Source organism: Dendropsophus ebraccatus, chromosome 2 (assembly GCF_027789765.1).
Source record: "Dendropsophus ebraccatus isolate aDenEbr1 chromosome 2, aDenEbr1.pat, whole genome shotgun sequence".
Taxonomy (NCBI): domain Eukaryota; kingdom Metazoa; phylum Chordata; class Amphibia; order Anura; family Hylidae; genus Dendropsophus; species Dendropsophus ebraccatus.
Window position 1 is genome coordinate 52,669,624 of NC_091455.1, and position 19,427 is coordinate 52,689,050.

At 41.7% G+C, this 19,427-nt stretch overlaps 1 protein-coding gene across 4 annotated transcripts in view; it reads left to right on the forward strand.

Moving 5' to 3' along the window:
- ASPH (aspartate beta-hydroxylase) overlaps nucleotides 1–19,427 on the forward strand; it is a 144,608-nt gene that overhangs the window by 45,828 nt on the left and 79,353 nt on the right. For all 4 annotated transcript variants that reach the window (XM_069957539.1, XM_069957540.1, XM_069957541.1 and 1 more), the window contains 5 exons: nucleotides 11,498–11,566; nucleotides 15,922–15,987; nucleotides 16,917–16,964; nucleotides 17,595–17,666; nucleotides 18,337–18,822. In XM_069957539.1, the coding sequence (XP_069813640.1) occupies nucleotides 11,498–11,566; nucleotides 15,922–15,987; nucleotides 16,917–16,964; nucleotides 17,595–17,666; nucleotides 18,337–18,822 (741 nt within the window). The remainder of the gene's footprint in view (nucleotides 1–11,497; nucleotides 11,567–15,921; nucleotides 15,988–16,916; nucleotides 16,965–17,594; nucleotides 17,667–18,336; nucleotides 18,823–19,427) is intronic.

Sequence of the window (19,427 nt, forward strand, 5' to 3'; positions counted from 1 at the left end):
CGGCGGACTGATGCAGGGGCGCGTCTCCGCCTGTGTCATAGACTCTATCCTATGCATGGGCGGATTCCATTATCCGTCATTCCATCAACACGTTGGACGCAGAGCGGAATCCGCCCGTGCATAGAATGGAGTCTACGACACGGACGGAGACGTGCGCCTGCATCAGTCCGCCGGCGGGTGCCAACTGCGGAATGCACAAAGGGTTATCCTTCGCGATTCCGCAGTGTGCACGTACCCTTAGAGTGTATGAAGGAAGGGACACTCGAATCCAGCCCCCAGATGCCCCCTTCCCCCCCCCATCCTCGGAGTTAGTGGGGAGATCGTCCGGGAACTGATCTTCCCACTGCTGGATAAAGGTCACCACCTGTACGGGGATAACTCTTATACCAGCACCCCCTCTTCCGGTCCCTCGCTGCCCTGTAGCTTGCGGCACGATCCGAACATATCAGAAGTAGTAATAGAGCCCTAATATTTAGCAGCCATGGAGCGGACCCAGCGCTTCTGGATATGAAGGACCCCGTATCGCACCAGGGCAACATTTTCCAGGTGACGTCCCCCACACTGGAGAACAGGAGACCCCAGAAGAAGTGCAGAGTGTGGGGTAACAGGGGGATCAGGAAGGACACCATTTACCAGTGTGACACCTGTCCTGATCCCCCCGGCCTCTGCATACTGGATCGCTCCAAGGCGCACCACACGTCATTGGGGTTCTACATTATCTAAATTCTGTCCCTTATTCCTATTTCAGGGGTCACGTTGATCCAGGGATTATTCTGATCGCCATTATGGAGTCGGGAAGGAATTTTTCCCCTGTGATGAGGCTACTGTCGTCTGCCTCACGAGGGGTTTTTTGCCTTCCTCTGGATCAACACAGGTTGAGTTTGATGGACACCTGTCATTTCCAACCTTATAAACTAATAATTGGCCTAATACCCCCAAATAAATTAGAATTGTCCCTTTTCCCCAGCTAAATAGGTATGGCTGCCATTCCCATTAGAGGAGGCCATGATGCAATTACAAAGCCTCTGTGCGGCCAGGACAGTAGAAACCCCCCACAAGTGACCCCATTCTGGAAACTACACCCCATAAGGAATCTAACAAGGGGGGCAGTGGGGATATGGCCTCCTGGTGACGGCCACATTTGGGACGTGAAAATGAAAAAAATGGTATTTTTTATTTTCACGGCACATGTCCTACACATGTGCCCATCACTAGTGGGGTCCATATGCTCACTGCACCCCTTGTTAGATTCCTTATGGGGTGTAGTTTCCATAATGGGGTCACTTGTCGGGGGTTTCTACTGTTCTGGCAGCACAGGAGCTTTGTAATTGCGACATGGCCTCCATCCCCCATTCCAGCCTCTAAATGGCGCTCTGTCCTTTTGGTGACTTGCCCTGTGCCCATATGGCAAATTATGTCCACATGTGGGGTATTTTCGTACTCAGGGGAAACTACCCTACACGTTTTGTGTTCATTTTCTTTTTTAACCCCTTGTGGAAATGGAAAAAAATCAAGGCTAGACCAACATTTAGTGTAATTTTTTTAAAATTTTTACTCTAAATCATTGATCTTGTCTTGATTTTTTCATTTTCACAAGGGGTTAAAAGATAAAAAAAAACACAATGTGTAGAGCAATTTCCCCTGAGTACGGAAATACCCCACATGTGGACATAAAGCGCCATGCGGGTGCAGGGTAAGCCTCCAAAGGGAAGGTGCGCCATTTGGTTTTTGAAGGCTGGATTTGGATGGAATGGATTTCGAGGGGCCATGTTGCATTCAAAAGGCCCCTGTGTTGCCAAGACAGTTAAACCCCCCACAAGTGACCCTATTATGGAAACTACACCCCTCAAGGAATGTAACAAGGGGTGTAGTCAGCATATGGACCCCACTGGTGACGGGCACAAATGTGGAACAATGTGGCGTGAAAATGAAATATTAAATTTTTTACACTATAATGTTGGTCTAGCCTTGAATTTATCATTTTCACAAGGGGTTAAAAGAGAAAAAAACACACAAAATGTGTAGAGCAATTTCCCCCGAGTCCGTAAATACCCCACATGTGGACATAAAGCGCCATGTGGGTGCAGGGCAAGCCTCCGAAGGGAAGGAGCGCCATTTGGATTTTGGAGGTTGGATTTGGCTAGAATGGATGATGAACGCCATGTCGCATTTACAGAGCCCTTGTGCTGCCAAAACACTGTAAACCCCCCACAAGTGACCCCATTCTGGAAACTACACCCCTCAAGGAATCTAACAAGGGGTGCAGTGAGGATATGGACCCCTGGATGACGGGCACATTTGTGCCATGAAAGTGAAAAAATGAAAATTTTCACTTTCACGTCACATTTTTCCACATTTGTGCCCGTCACCAGTGGGGTCCATATGCTCACTGCACCCCTTGTTAGATTCCTTGAGGGGTGTAGTTTCCAGAATGGGGTCACTTGTGGGGGGTTTCCAGTGTCTTGGCAGCACGAGGGCTCTGTAAATGCGACATGGCCCTTGAAATCCATTCCAGTGAAATCCAGCTTCCAAAAGCCAATTGGCGCTCCTTCCCTTTGGAGGCTCGTCCTGCGCCCGCTTGGCACTTTATGTCCACATGTGGGGTATTTCCGTACTCCGGAGAAACTGCGCTACATGTTTTGTGTTTTTTTTTTCCTTTTATCCCTTTGTGAAAATGAAAAATTGAAGGCTAGAACAACATTTTAGTGTAAAAAATACTTTAGTCTTTTTTCAAGCCATATTGTTTGGAAAATCTGTGAAGCACCTGTGGGGTCCAGATGCTCACCGCACCCCTTGTTACATTCCTTGAGGGGTGTAGTTTTCTAAATGGTGTCCCTTTAGGGGTGTTTTTTAGGTTTTGGCACCCCAGAGCCTCTGCCAACCTGAAGTGGTACAGTCAAAAATGACCAAAAATAACGGAGCCATTGAAATTCACTAGGCGCTCCCTTATATCTGAGGCTTGTGGTTGCGTCAAATAGCGCAATAGGGCCACATATGGGGTATTTCTATAAACTGCAGAAATGGGGCAATCAATATTGGGGTGCATTTCTCTGGTAATAGGTTTATAATTATGAAAAATATTGGATTACAATAAAATCTCTGCACAGAAAATTAAAATTTTCAAATTTCTTACACACTTAGCTTTTATTTCTGTGACTCCCCTAAAGGGTTAAAAAACTTTCTGGATGTGCTTTTGCAGAGTTTAGGGGGTGCAGTTTCTGAAATGGGGTGCTTCGTGAGGCTTTCTAACACACAGTCCCCTCAAATACACTTTAAACCTGAACAGTTCCCTAAAAATATCTGATTTTGAAATTTTACTGAAAATTTGGAAATTTGCTGCTAATGTTTTAAGCTTCCTATTGTCTAAAAAAAAATGAAATATAGTTTAATAAATGCCGCCAACATAAAGTAGACATGTTGCTAATGCTATTTAATATATAATTTATGTGGTATAACCATTTTCTGTATAAGCAGAAAAGTTTTAAAGTTGGAAAAATGCATTTTTTCACAATTTTTCACGCTATTTTGGGTTTTTTCATAAAGATTCGTTATAAGTATCGACTCCAATTTACAAGAAATGTGAAGTACAATATGTCACGAGAAAACAATCTCAGAATCAGCCGGATAGGTAAAAGCATCCCGAAGTTATTAATGAATAAAGTGACACTGGTCAAATTCATAAAATTTGCTCCGGTCCTTAAGGCCATTTCAGGCTCTGTCCTTAAGGGGTTAAAGTTTATGACTGCGCCGTGTAATAGGACCCTAGTTGTCCACAGGCCGTTCCTTAGCCAGTAAAGTGCCTGAGCTTTCGGCAGCAAGTCCTTCCCTCTATTCTTGAGTGATAACTTTAGTGCTCCTCTGCCTGTTAACAAAACATAAAGGGGAAGTTTTATCAAACATGGTGTAAAGTGAAACTGGCTCAGTTGCCTCTAGCAACCAATCAGATTCCACCTTTCATTTTCCAAAGAATCTGTGAGGAATGAAAGGTGGAATCTGATTGGTTGCTAGGGGCAACTGAGCCAGTTTCACTTTACACCATGTTTGATAAATCTCCACCAGAAAGTTTGTTTTCCCCACCCAGTATATTTTATGCATGTGTTTTTATGAGAGGAGTTGCAGGTAACATATCTGGGTATCTGTCTTGCTTTTGTTCTAAGGAGATGAGATATATTCTAGATTTTGCAGCATTGTTCCACATGGGGTTATGTGTGATAGGCATTCTTTTACAAATCGTCAGGTGACTGATTTTTCTCTTCTTTACAATACAAGTTAAAGAGGGTATTAAAGAGCAACTTAAAAAGGTACAAGAAAAATATCTAGGTCATGGCAAGGACAGACCAAAGGAGAAACCAGCCAAAGAGTCAAAGGACAAAGAAGAAAAACACGCAGAGAAGAGCGAATCGAGGAGGAGAAAAGATGATAAACCCAGGGAGACGACAAGAAGGACAACAAGCGGCAGAACCTCAGACAGAGACCGAGGACAAAAGACTGAGAAAAAGGCAGACAAATAAATATATCTATTGGTTGTCCGGTGCGGGATTGAGCTAGTCTAGATACATGAGCCTAGAAGCATTAGATCAGTGCTCGGCAGAGGCTGTTGTATAGCAGAGCACCATTTTGCTCTGACTGCTTAAGTAGTACTTTGAATTTGTAATAATGCAAAACTACAGAATTTAATGTGCTATAAAATGCAATGAGGACTGTAAATTAGTTTTTGAATGACTCTGTAGTGGTACTTCAGCGCTCCATAGGAGCATTCAGCTATCAGCCAAACCATTTTATTTTTATTTTTTTCTTTTTGTCTCGTTGTGCCGCCTTTCATCCTATGACATGTCCTTAACATAAGTGGTAGTTGCTCATGCAGTAAACTTGAGTGGTAAGGAGATAACTGTTGTACGCCTGACTACAAGATTAGGGATTTCAATAAACACAATTGTTTAAAACCTTGTGTTTCCTTGTGTGTCCAGGCATCGCCTATCACATCCTATTGTATTTATTTGGTAATTTACCTTGGGGGGGATTTAAGAAAACTCTGTGCCAAAAAAGTGCAATTTGTCCCAAAAGTTGTCTTTTTAATGTGTTTTAGACCTTTTCAGACTTTTTTTTTTTTATACTTTGCTTGGTGACCGGTAGAGCTTATCCCAAAATTGGTGTATTTTCTGTGGAAAGGGGTGGGGGTGGGGGGCTTGGTTCAGATGCACTAAACCTTGGAGCATATTCTACGGAGCGACGCCGAACGATGTCGGCTGATCGTTGCCTTCTATTCCACCAGACGATTATCGGCCGAATACGGCCGAAAATAGTTCCGTGGAATAGGGCCTTAAGTTTAGACCATCTGTTCTAGTACACAGTGTCACGTTAAGGGATGCTAAAGTGCCCTGGGCATTCCCCAGCTTAACAAGAGCTCGGTTGGCCAGCCCATATCTTATTCGCCGGGGAGGGTAGGGGTAACCCTGGTCTCTTGCCTTGCGCCTTCTGGTTAACTTGAGCCCTATTTCCATATTAAATGTGCTGCTGACAGGTATTTAAATATTTAAGTAAAACATTGCATTTTGGGAGTGTTATTTTTGTACCTTGCATTACTGTACATTGCATAGTGTAAAAGCTGCACCTCCCAGAGGTTGAGCTGACACCACATACATTGTACAGACACTAAACCAGCAGAGATTAGAGAAGATGTAAGCACAGGCTTGGCAAATGTGGTTCTAGATGACTGTGAACTATGGGACAGTTCAAGATAAGCAAAGTATTTATAGTTACTCAGCATCATGTGTGGATTTATAGCCAGGTGTCATCTGTAAAATGGTGCTCAGAGCTCGGCTTACCCTTCCAGGCCTAGGAGCCATTGATGATTTAGACTGGAGGTAAGTAAACTTGAGTCATAAATGAATCTGCTCTCTTGTCATTCTATTTCAGGAATCAAATGGTCATTGAAATTCCTTTTTAACGGCAATGCTTCCTGTACATGATATAACTCAGCACCTCTCACTCCCATATTTTTGCTAATGGAAGATCAGTTTATTTTAGCAGCACTTTATAAAATAGCTTTTAGTCCAATGACATGTGATATGAAACACATAGGAGACATAAAACACATGGAAGACGCGTCCATATCAAATATAGTGTTAAAGTTCACTGAAATATTCTGCCGAACAGTGTGTGTCATAAGTGTATGGCAGTATATGGTACCTTGGTTTAAGAGTAACTTGGATTAAGAGTGTTTTGCAAGAAGAGCTCACAGTTTTTCAAAATTGTAACTTGGTTTAAGAGCTCCCTGTACTGGGTGTCAGGGAGGGGCATGGTCTGTATAGCGGGGTCTACAGCACTGTACTCTGATCCAGGAAGTCTCCCTCACCTTCCAAATCATAGCAGATCCGCTACAGGCTGGGGCTTGCATCAGGGGACAGGACTGTGGAGGTAATCTCTCCATAGCTGTAACCCCTCTCCCCCCTGGACAGAGAGTGCTGCTATACTGTGGCCACACATGTCCTGCTCATTCCTTCATGCTTCCTGCAGTCTCTCAGTCCTTGTGGTTCCCATGCTCTCCATTCCTGCTATAATGTGCCCTGCACTTACACTCTGCTATAGACACTGCTGCTATAATGTACCTGCACTCACACTCTGATATACACTTTGCTGCTATAATGTGCCTGTACTCACACTTGGATACAAGTGATAACCAACGATCGGCACTCCAGTAGCTGAGGTGCCCAGGGAAACCAGACAAGTTCAAAAGAGAAAAATCCCGGCACACTCGTATGCAATGAAGAAAATCGTGTTTTATTAACACACGTGGTTCGCTGCACGCGTTCCGACCATAAGGTCTTTATCAACAGAATACAAGGTAATGCATGGCGCAGCCAATTATAGTAACTCGGCAAACAGATGACGTCATCAGAGTTATCCCGGGCCACAATCAGCCAAACAGCTGACTATTAACCCATGATATACTCTGTTACAAAAGGAAATAAAGCAAAATCACTGAAATCACATAACAAAAACGTGATATGAAAAATGTGTCATGTATGTCTTCACCGAATGTCATATGAAAATAATCCCAATTGTTATCTGTCAAAGAATTGAATAATAATAAACGTTAAAATAATAAACAAAATCATGTCAAATGTGCAATCTCATAATTTCTGTTTAAACCATTTGGTTCTAAAGTGTTCAATACATGTATCCAAAATTCTTCTCTGTATAGGAGTAATTTCTTAATATCACCACCACGTCGGGGAGGCTGTACTCTTTCTATCACTTGAAATTTAAATTGAGAAAGATTATGATTACATATGTTAAAATGTGCAGGGACGGGCAGTAATGTATTTTTACACCTAATAGTGGACTTATGTTGGCTCATACGTTCACAAATTTTTTGCATAGTCTCTCCGATATATAACAGTCCACAAGGACATTTAATTAAATATATTACATTATTACTATTACACGTATGATAACCTTTAATTTTGAACTCTTTACCTGAGTGGGGATGATAGAACTTATCACCTCGGACGATATTACTACAGGACTGACAGTTCAAACAGGGAAAAGTACCATTTTTTTTGAGTCATCCGTACTCGCTGTCGCAGTGTCATTCTGTCACTACCTAGATCGGCTCGAATCAGTTTGTTTATGTAAACTAGGTGCCTTTTGTATACATCTATTACACATGCTAAAGGCATTGCAGCCGTGGAGAAACTTCTTTTGAGCAGTACATACACTACTGAACAAAGGGAATTTGTCTTGGGACTTCTATCTTTAGTCCTACATGAAAATTACTTTTTGTTCAGGGATACTTTTTATGTCCAGTTACGGGGATCGGCGATGGGGTCGAACGTGGCCCCCCCATACGCAAATTGTTATATGGCGGATTTTGAAGAAAATTATGTTTATAATCATCCTTTATTTTTGAAACATGCAAAGATTTGGAAACGTTTTATTGACGATATTTTTTGCGTATGGGAGGGGCCGCTCGACACCTTTACAATTTTTTTTCAGGCACTTAACGATGTGTGGGAGGAACTGAACTTCACTATTACATACAGCCAGGATAGTGTTCATTTTTTAGACACTACTGTGTCTGTTCTGCAGGTCATTTGTTCACAGATTTATATAGTAAAGAGACAGATCGTAATAGTCTTTTGCATTTTACTAGTGGACACCCACTTGCAACTAAAAAAGCTATACCTAACTCTCAATTCAAGAGAGTAAGAAACATTGTGTCCAATGTTGACACACAAGAAATTAGATTGAATGAGATGCAAAATAAATTTCTACATCGTGGGTACCCTAGAAAAATTTTAGAAGAAGCACGTAGTGACACACCTCGACCTGTTAGAGATAAAACACCTCGTATTCCATTTGTTAGGAAATTTCATCCACTTAACTTTAAAATTGATGCTACAATTCGTAAATATTGGCATATTTTACGTGATTCTAATCCACACATACCCGAGTTCAGTTCTCCCCCGCTATTGTGCAATAAAAAGGCACCTAGTTTACATTACAAACTGATTTGAGCCGATCTAGGTAGTGACAGAATGACACTGCGACAGCGAGTACTAATGACTCAAAAAAATGGTACTTTTCCCTGTTTGAACTGTCAGTCCTGTAGTAATATCGTCCGAGGTGATAAGTTCTATCATCCCCACTCAGGTAAAGAGTTCAAAATTAAAGGTTATCATACGTGTAATAGTAATAATGTAATATATTTAATTAAATGTCCTTGTGGACTGTTATATATCGGAGAGACTATGCAAAAAATTTGTGAACGTATGAGCCAACATAAGTCCACTATTAGGTGTAAAAATACATTACTGCCCGTCCCTGCACATTTTAACAAATGTAATCATAATCTTTCTCAATTTAAATTTCAAGTGATAGAAAGAGTACAGCCTCCCCGACGTGGTGGTGATATTAAGAAATTACTCCTATACAGAGAAGCATTTTGGATACATGTATTAAACACTTTAGAACCAAATGGTTTAAACTGAGATTATGAGATTGCACATTTGACATGATTTTGTTTATTATTTTAACGTTTATTATTACTCAATTCTTTGACAGATACAACAATTGGGATTATTTTCATATGACATTCGGTGAAGACATACATGACACATTTTTCATATCACGTTTTTGTTATGTGATTTCAGTGATTTTGCTTTATTTCCTTTTGTAACAGGGTATATCATGGGTTAATAGTCAGCTGTTTGGCTGATTGTGGCCCGGGATAACTCTGATGACGTCATTTCTGTTTGCCGAGTTACTATAAATGGCTGCGCCATGCATTACCTTGTATTCTGTTGATAAAGACCTTATGGTCGGAACGCGTGCAGCGAACCACATGTGTTAATAAAACACGATTTTCTTCATTGCATACGAAAGTGCCGGGATTTTTCTCTTTTGAACTTACACTTGGATATACACACTGCTGCTATAATGTGCCTGCACTCACATGCAACCATTCACACTGCTGCGTAGGAAAGTTTCTGTCACTGTCCTCCTGCACAGCTCTGTGATTCTCACTTCCTGATTGGTCCATGCTGAACACACCCCCCTCCCCATTGCTGTCATGTAACCACACAGACCTCTGACAGCAGCCCTGCTTCTCTATTCTACCCTGTTGTACTATACTACTGCATTATGGGGATCTGCAGTTTTATCCTGGTATCTACAAAATGCTGCTGTTTTTTATATTCTTATGAACATTATACACCACTTGCTAAATGATTTACTGCTCAGTAACTTATACAGTGGTACCTTGGTTTAAGAGTAACTTGGATTGAGAGCGTTTTGCAAGAGCTCAGAGTTTTCAAAATTTTAACTTAGTTTAAGAACATTGCTTTGGTTTAAGAGCTTCCGGTACTTGGTAACAGCAGGAGTCTGGGAGGGGCATGGCCTGCACAGGGTGGTCTACAGCACTGTACTCTGACCCAGGAAGTCTCCCTCACCTTCCAAATCATGTCAGATCTATCAGCCCTTGTGTCTCCCATCCTCTCAATTCCTGGTATAATGTACCTGCACTTACACTCAGCTATTCACACTGCTGTATAGAAAGGTTTCTGTCTCTGTCCTCCTGCACAGCTCTGTGACTCTCACTTCCTGATTGGTCCATGCTGAACACACACCCCTTCCCCACTGCTTTCATGTGACCACACAGCCCTCTGACAGTAGCCCTGCTTCTCTATTCTACCCTGTTGTACTACACTACTGCATTTATGAGGATCTACAGCTCCATCCTGTATCTGCAAACTGCTGCTGTGTTATCAGGTTTATGGACTTTCTATACATTATACTCCACATGCTGATTGCTATACTGTACAGTAACTTATAATATCACATATTCAGCTGTTTCTCATTATTTGTTTCATCAGGTCTGCATGTTGTTCAGAATAAAACAATCATTATGTAAGGGTGTCTGCATTCTGACTGTATACTAGAAGTTTTGACTTGCGTATATGTGCACTACATTTTTGTATACTTGTATACGCCATAAATACAATCTATCTAAATATGTCTAAATACCACCACAAAATAGCTAATTTGACAATACCTACAGTGTCCAAATGGGCTGCCAGTCTACCTTCAGTAAAACCATACTTCCCACATACAGATTCACATAAAATTTAAAGGGGTTATCCAGTGCTACAAAAACTTGGCTACTTTCTTTCTGAGACAAAACAACTCATGTCTCCAGTTCAGATGTGGTTTGCAATTAAGCTCCATTCACTTCAATGGAACTAAGCAGCAAAACCCCGCCCAAGCTGGAGACAAAAGTGGGGCTGTCTCTGGAAGAAAGTGGCCGTTTTTTTGTAGCGCTGGATAACTCCTTTAAGGGGTTATGCAGGATTACAAAGAACATGGATACTTTCTTGCAAAAACAGCAACACCTCTGTCTTCACTTTGTGTGTGGTATTGTAATTCAGCTCCATTCACTTCAATGGAACTGAGCTGCAAAACCACACCCAACCTAAGGACAGGAGAGACACTGTCTCTGCAGTAAAGCAGACATGAATTTCTAAGCCTGGACAACCCCCAACAATGATGCCGGGGCTTCCCGCAGGGCCAAGCAAAAGAAACGGAGCCAATTGATATAGTTCTGTTTCAGTACAACTTGTAATTTATTAATCTAAATCTGTGCTTATCAGGTCCTTAGAAATCAAGTGAGTGGTCCCTCTTGGAATAAGCAGAGATGGTAGGTGTTGGGGAGGTCCAGCCCTAGGATGCAGGGCTAGTTTGTGCTTGCTGTTCCTTTGTATATTCTGTTCATGCTATTACTATCGGGATTCTCCTCCCCATGATGACCAGGCTATTTTTGCCAGTAGAGGATTAAAAAAATTATTGGATCTTGTAAAAATGAAAGCAACTACAAGGTGAACCCATCAGTAAGTGAAATTTTGGTGACATGAGCAAACATAAGTGATCAGCTGTGTTACATATTTATCTGTTATATTATAGTCAGTGTTTTAATAAACTTTATAACTGGAACATGCAGGACTGAAAGAGAGAATTGTGTCTGTGAAGAGTTCTGAAGACCTCGATGAAACCGATTCAGTAGCATCCGGTAAGTGAACTTCTAGCTTCAGTCTTGTATTTTACCTTTTTCTTCCTAAAGTTTCCGTAATCTGTAAGAATAATGTAGTTGATAGATTGATGGTGGACAAAAGTAATGGGGCACCTTCAAATTACTCCTACAGAATCTTTTAGGTACATCCCATTTTAAATCCATAGACGTGAATATGGAGTTGCCCTGCTTTGCGGTTATGACAGCTTTCACTCTTCTGTGAGAACTGTCTACAAGAATTTAGAGGTCCATGTTGGAATTTTTACCCATACACCCAGAAGAGTGTTTGTGAGATCAGACACTGATTTTGGATGAGAGGGCTATGCTCACAGTCTCCATTCTATTTCCTTCCAAAGGTGATCAGTGGGATTGAGGCCAGTACCCACAATCTGCCCCCCCCCCCCAAACCACTTGTACCTTCGGATAGCTGCTTTTAATCCAAGATCTGTCCTGGGGTCCGTTCGGCAAGTGATGCAGTTATTGTCCTAAAAAACAATTTTTAAACTTGCAGCCCTGTGTCAAACTGCCGTGGCCTAGAGCATCTGTGCCCTAAACTTGCACCACATCTCCGTCCCTCCTCCCCACCCATCATCAGGAATGCCACTGGCAGGATATTTGCTGTTCCTCTGCAGTGAACACTGCACAGGTGCCTTAATAATCCAGCCCATGTGCCGTGTTCTCACAGCTGATAAATAGGAGAATACCTGCCTAGAGCATTCCTAATGATGACTAGGGCAGGGAGGAGGGACAGAGGTTGTGCCAGCCTAATGCATACACACTCTAGGCCATGCCAGTTTGGCACAGGGCTGAAAGTTTAAGGGTGCCTTCACACATCCAGGATTTGCAGCAGATTTGATGCTGTGTTCAATTATTAAGATCAAATCCATTGCAGATCTGCAGCAGAAAATCCGCTGCGATATGGTGTGTGTGAAGCTACCGTTAAAGTATTTTTGTTTAGGACAATAACTGCATCATCTGCCGAATGGACCCCAGGACAGATCTTTGATTAAAAGCAGCTATCTAAAGGTACAAGTGGTTTGGGGGGGAGGGGGGGGTGTCGGATTGTGGGTACAGAGTCACTTTAAAACCATGCAGTTGTCCAAAATATCTTGTATGACTTTCCCTCTTTGGACCTAAGGCTGCTAGGTGAACCCCTGAGAAATAACCCCATAGTCTTATTACAATGTAGTCAGGTTACTTTATTTCTGGCATTAATCTACCCGTGTAAATCATCAGACTGCCAGAGAAGTTTAATTTGTCGCTCAACAAAAGTTGTTTCCACAGAAGTAGGGTCCAGTTGTAGCATACTTTATACCACTCCAAAAGTGCCAAGGCTTGCATACACCTGCTCAGCCATAGAAACCCATGCAATAGAAGCCATGACTGCATTCTTTAACATGGTGTTTCCGAAGTAGTTTTGCACAAAATCATGTGTTCCTCAATGTCAGTGAGCTAGCCAGACCGGGAAGGTTTAACCAAGCCATGGGGGGTCTCCAGTCAAGGAAACCACCTTTCAACAAGCCACTGTTTAAAATGACAGTACTTTTGAAAATACCCAAGCAAGGTATCTATCCACAGACAGCTGTTTTGGGGTATTTGCCCCTCATCAGTGTTGAGCAGGATTCTCTCTAGTGGGATGAATGCCTAGTAAGTGCATTCATAAAAATAATGGTTGACCTCAGAAAGATCAACCAAAACACCGCAGAGACATGTGTTGAGAAACATATGATGTCTCTGTGGTCTTTTGATTGAATTTCCTGAGGTCAACTGTCATTCTTATGTGGTCTTCACTTCATTGATATGTTGTTTTGGTTGCTAAATGCTTCCATTTCTTAATAATATAAGTCACAGCTAGTGGTGAAAGCTCTAGAAGGAAAAAAAAATCATGACCTGACTTGCAGTACAGAAATTTATTGAGCTGTAGAGAACGACCTGTTCTTTCACAAATATTCGGAAAGGCAGACTGCATTGGAAGGTGCCTGATTTTATATACGTGTAGCATTGATAATAAATGACAAGTTCAAGTGGCAAAGAGTTGGGACCAATAATTTATTTACTTGTATGTATTATGGTTTAATCCCTTAAAAACTGTCATACAGCAGAAGTCCTGAAAAATAAACCTACACCACTCTGACTGTACTTTTGATGGCTGCATGATCAGGACCCTGACTGGAATACACAGCTGTTAGAGCAGGACTGTGGCTGGGATTACAACAACCACAACAGAACAAGCCTAGTGGCAGCATATAAAAGGAAAGCAAAAAGATTCAACCTTACAGGAATGCCCTGTGAAGTGTTCTTTACACTTACTTGGGTTGAAAGCACAAGGTCTGTTGAAGGACTTGACAGCTACCTGATCATGATGGTTATATGCAAGTCCGTTATTATGTAAAATCTATTAAAAATAAACTAAATATTATAACACAGTATTTTTGGAAATAAAAGTATGTATTTCAAGAATGTGGTGGTTTTAATTTAACTGCTTCAAATCAACAAGATTTTTCACCATGTATTTTAGCAAAACATAACACAAATTAATGTACCATTAGTATATAAAATATAAGAAGTCATGCCCAAAAACAAGACGTTATGAGATTCCAGAATTACTGGAATTCAAGGTCAAAAACAAAAAGATTGTTTGGATGCTTTAGCGCTGAGAATAACTTCGTTAAAGGGGTTATCTCCATTTGAAAAGTTTTTTTTTCTTTCTTTCTCCAGGTTATTCCCTTTTCTTCACACTATGCAGATTTAGTTCCTTTTAGGGGTTATCTAACCTCTAAATATGGATGGCCTATGTGTGCCCTACTCTTGGTACCCCTACCAGTCAGTTGCTTGGCGAGGATGTGGTGCACATAATGTACAAGCATTGTCATCTTTTCATTGGTATATCAGCTACAGGCCAGGCTGTACTTGCAAACGCTGTACTACTTGTAACTGGCTGCAGTGTATTGTGGTGCTGTCCCATTTAAGCTAATGGGATAATTCTGCACTGCTGCTTTAAATAGGTGCGGTGTTTGCAAGTACGAATTTGCCTTCAGCCGATTTAGACATTGAAGGTACTCCAGCATGAGTGCCATGGGTAAGATGAACACCTGAGGTGGCCAAAACTTCCAAAATTGAGGAATAAATAAAACCTGTTTGATCTGTTGGTGGTGTTTTTTTTTTCTTTTTTTCTTCCTCCACCTCCCACCATGTCGTATGTTGTGTCTCCTATTTGTAGCCACCCCGTATGCTCCTAAAGGGGTCTTGAGTGGGACACCTCCCTTTTTAATGGACAAATGCCCTAATATGATATACAGCTACCACCTTCATAACTAGCCATACAAACTGGATTCCACTCCTGCCCCTAAACATTATTCTTTACATCTTCCAACCCATTTACCAATATGAGGACACAGTTCCTTACAACCAGTACTGGGAACAGGTAAGGAATGAAGAGATGAAGGCGCTGTAGAAGAGCAGTGATGCAAGTGTAGCAGGGAGTATTATTCAGAGTTACGAAAGTACAAAACTGCACCTATGTATACTGGCCCTTTACACAAGCTGGGATCCTTGCCAAAAAATGTAAGCCCTTGGGTTGTAATTAGAGATGAGCGAACCGGGTTCGGGTTTGAGTCGATCCAAACCCAAACGATCGGCATTTGATTAGCTGGGGCTGCTGAAGTTGGATAAAGCTCTAAGGTTGTCTGGAAAACATGGATACAGCCAATGACTATATCCATGTTTTCCACATAGCCTTAGGGCTTTATCCAATTTCAGCAGCCACCACTAATCAAATGCCGAAAATTCGGGTTCGGGTGGACTCGAGCATGCTCCAGGTTCGCTCATCTCTAGTTGTAATCCATACATTACACTAGTGGGGTGGCAGGACCTTTATGGGGGGGGGGGGTTAATGCTAGGACTGTGTGATAACCTATCCAGACCTTTGTTTTGTTGGCCCTTAGATGTCAGCCAGTAAAAAAATCCTGATTTAACTGTATGCATTTTTGAACGTTTATTTACAACCTACAGAAAACCATTGTTACAAAAAAATATATATATTTCTTTATAGCCAATAACCAGTTTTGGTTATTGCAGTTAATACTGCTGTATAGAAATTAGGGTTTGGACTATATGTACTGCTAGTAGTGTCTACCGCTTCACTGAATGACCTAATATCTCATATAGGGTTCTTGCAGTAAGCAGAAATGTAAATGTTCCTCATGTGTCATGTTTGCACTTCTGGCCTGGTTGTGTACATAGTCTATGTAATGATATACGTGACCTTATGAAGACACGCTAATCCTGTGTAAAGGGCACATATACACTGTTACAGAAGAAACATTTTATTGTATTACTGTCATTTCTTCTTCCAGATATCTCTGATATAGATTTAGAGGAAGCCGTGAACGCCATAAAGGAATCCGCACAGTCTGATCATGGTAAGGGCTGCCAGGTATTTGCAAGGTTCCCGCCTGTATCTCCATAGAAGAAACAAAGTTTTATTTGAAATGTTTCTATTTTGATCAGATAAATTAAATCAAGGCTTATAAATTGGGTTTAGACAAGGTGATATTAGGGATAAAGGGTGGGATAACCTTGCAACTGGGAGACACAAGTTCAGTAATTACTAGTATGGGAACCATAATGCACATGGTGCACTGGATGACCATTGATATGGATAAGCACGCTTGAGTTTTCTGTAGGTTCTTATGGTTCTCCTGGTAGAAGAAAAGCTGTAGATGACTTTCCTCTTCCTCCAACAATGTGGATTCTTACTGGAGACCCAATTCACTTAGTATCATAATCCAGTAAATAATATAGGATTGCCCAAAGTAGATAACCCCTATAAAGGCTGCACTGTGTTATATAGAATTCTGTATTTGGTATAGACCTGTTATCCCACTGGAAGAGAATCGGGAGCAATACAACAGTTTCTTAGGCATGCAGACACCCATTGCATATTATGCAAAGTAATGTTTTTCGGGTTTTTTTCCCCCCGTTTTTCATTATAACAACAACTAGTGCAAAGCTGATTGTTGAGACTTATATGTGACAAACATTTTGATATCTTGTTTACCAGCAATGTACATTTACACACAATTAGATTAACTTTTACTCATTTGGGCATCTAGGACCTGGCCCAATCTTGAAATCTGTTGTCTCCGCCAGACGTGGTTTGCAAGACTAGATGGCCGTTTTACACGTTTTGCATAACTTCCATTAGTGTGAAAGGGAGTTTCACAAACAGAATAGAATTTGCTTTCTGTAACTCTAGAGTTAGAGGATACCTTGATCAATCTGACATTAGATGGGAATACTTTTTGTTCTTATATTTGGATGTAATTGTACAAATTGATGTTCTTTTCAGATGTGTTTGACATAGAAGATGCTCTGGATGATCATGAAATACAAGATGGTAATTTTTTATATTTTTATTTAAATCCTCTTTTATGTCTGTTTATTTTTGTGCAACAAGTCCCACCAAAAAAAAAAAAAAAATTACAGTAAGGTCATGGAGTGTAGAAACCTAATAATACTTATTCATCCCCGTGCCCCTGTAATGCCGCTCTCACCGTTCTCGGACAGTGGCCGGATGCCCTTTTCAGCTGGCTTTGATACGTCATGGCTCCAGATCCTGTTGCTGCAACGTCACATACTCAGCTGATGGACTGCCCGCTCAGACAGTCAGGTGACTGCAGCAATGTCCCATCCCAGTCACTGATTGGCTGAGCTGGTAGTCCATCAGCTGAGTATGTGATGTTGCAGCTGGAGGAGCAACAGGACACCTGTGACTGTTCTAGATTGGTAAGGCAGTGCTGCAGGGACACGGGGATGGGTAACTATACGTTCTTTATTATGTTTCCGCCACCTCCCGCCTGCCTGTGATATTTTTTTTTAATTTTTTTTATTTCTGTGATACTTCTCCTTTTAAGAGATAGTAACTGGTCAGATAATGTCAGTGGTTGCTATATGTTTTAGGCGTTGTTCACACATGTGGGTATTGGCTGCGTTCTTCACAGACCCTTCTTGTTTTTATTTCCCTCAGATGCGGCGAGTGAATTCTCTTTAGAGGATGCATTGGAGGCCAATGTTCATGAAACCCTTCACTCAGAACCAGGTATGACTTAAAACCCACGTAGTTTAGTAAGTTATATGATCTTCTATCTCATGAGTCTAGGGGTGTTTTCATCACTAGAGTATACCGTAATATTATGATCAGTGATGATCTGACCCCTGGGACTCCCGTGGTTCATAAGATTCATTAAGGATTCAATGTTGGTGTATTGCTATATCCCCATTATGGTTTTCCCCCTGTACAGTGGTCCCTTGTCACATGCATATTGAGCATCTTCAATTAACTGCACTGCTTGAGTGGCCGGGAGCATGCTCTGCAGCAAAGATGGAGAACCTTCAGCCCTCCAGCTGTTGCAAACTACAATTCCCTTCACGTCTGGACAACCACAGCTTAGGTTTTGGCTGTCTATGCATGATGGAAATTGTAATTTTGCAGATGTAGGGACGAAGATTCCCCACCCCTGGTGTCCAGCAAAAACTTAGAAGGGTGTGCAGCACTGGGGTACCAGTGCTGCACCCCCTTCATTCTCATGATCAGTGGGTTTCTGACCTCTAGGACCAAGACCAATATGCCAAGGGGAGACACTATTATAGAACATAACCAATATTGCCATGTCTATCCATTTTCCTAAAGTAATCAAAAATGGTTTTGCTTCCTGTGACTGGCTGCCAGACAATCTTTATATACTGTATGTATGTTGTAACCCCTACAGAAGTAAAAGATGAGCTGGAGGAAGAACCTGTGATAGAAGAACCAGCAGAAGAGGAACAAGCTATTGTTGAAGAACCTGTAGCTGTAGAGGAAATAGTTGAAGAGCACGTTTTGACGCACGAACCTGCTGCTACTGATGATGATGATGATGATGATGATGATGATGACGACAACATGGAGGAAGCAACATTAACACAAGATGAACATGAAACAGCAGAACATCAAGAACCAGAACCTGCAGAGCAGGAGGTGGAGGAGGCAGACACTGAATTTCTGAATGCTCCGAACCCAGAAACACAAGAGCCTGAAGAAGTAGAGTATGAGGCAGAGCCATTGGATGCCGAGGAAGCAGAAGTAGTTCCGACACCTGAAGCAGAGCCAGCAACAGAGGAAGAAGGCGAAGCTGAGGTGTCAGAAGATCAGGAAGAATCTGAAACACATGAACATGTTTTGATGGGGGAGGAAGAACCCTCAGAGGATGATGAAGGTATGTAAGGTGAAAAAAGAAAACGGATAAATAAATGGCCAGGGCGTGGATGATTGACAGGCAGAGCGTGGATGCGACAGGCAGGGCGTGGATGATTGACAGGCAGAGAGGCCTTTCTTTTTTTTTTTTGCTAAGAACCTCATAAAAAAAAAAAAAAAAAAAAAACTTTAAAACAGGTTTTTATTTTGTGTGTATAACGGCGGCAGTCCTGACATTTGCAGGTTGCTGTAGCATTTTTTCCGTCATTTAAACTTCAATTTGCAGAACTCAATAAGTATCAATAGTACAAGCGATTTTAAGAAACTCTTTAATAGGTTTTATTAAGCAAAATGTTTCCTTCTGTACTCACAAAGATGTTCTGCAGCCTTCCCCCTTCAGAAAAAGCAGGATTTCTGTGTCTCTTATGGTCTATGTAGGGGGGACGGGCCAAGGGGGCACGGAGAGGAGAAAAAGCAGCCCTGCAAAGCACGTCATCCTGCAATCTTACCTCAAAGTTCTTAGGCCAGCACTGAGCTTTCTGACCTGTGAATCCAGCATTTTATAAGCCCAGGCAGTCTCCAAACCGCAGGGCTGGTTCTCTCCTTTTCCTTTTCACTCATCCCATC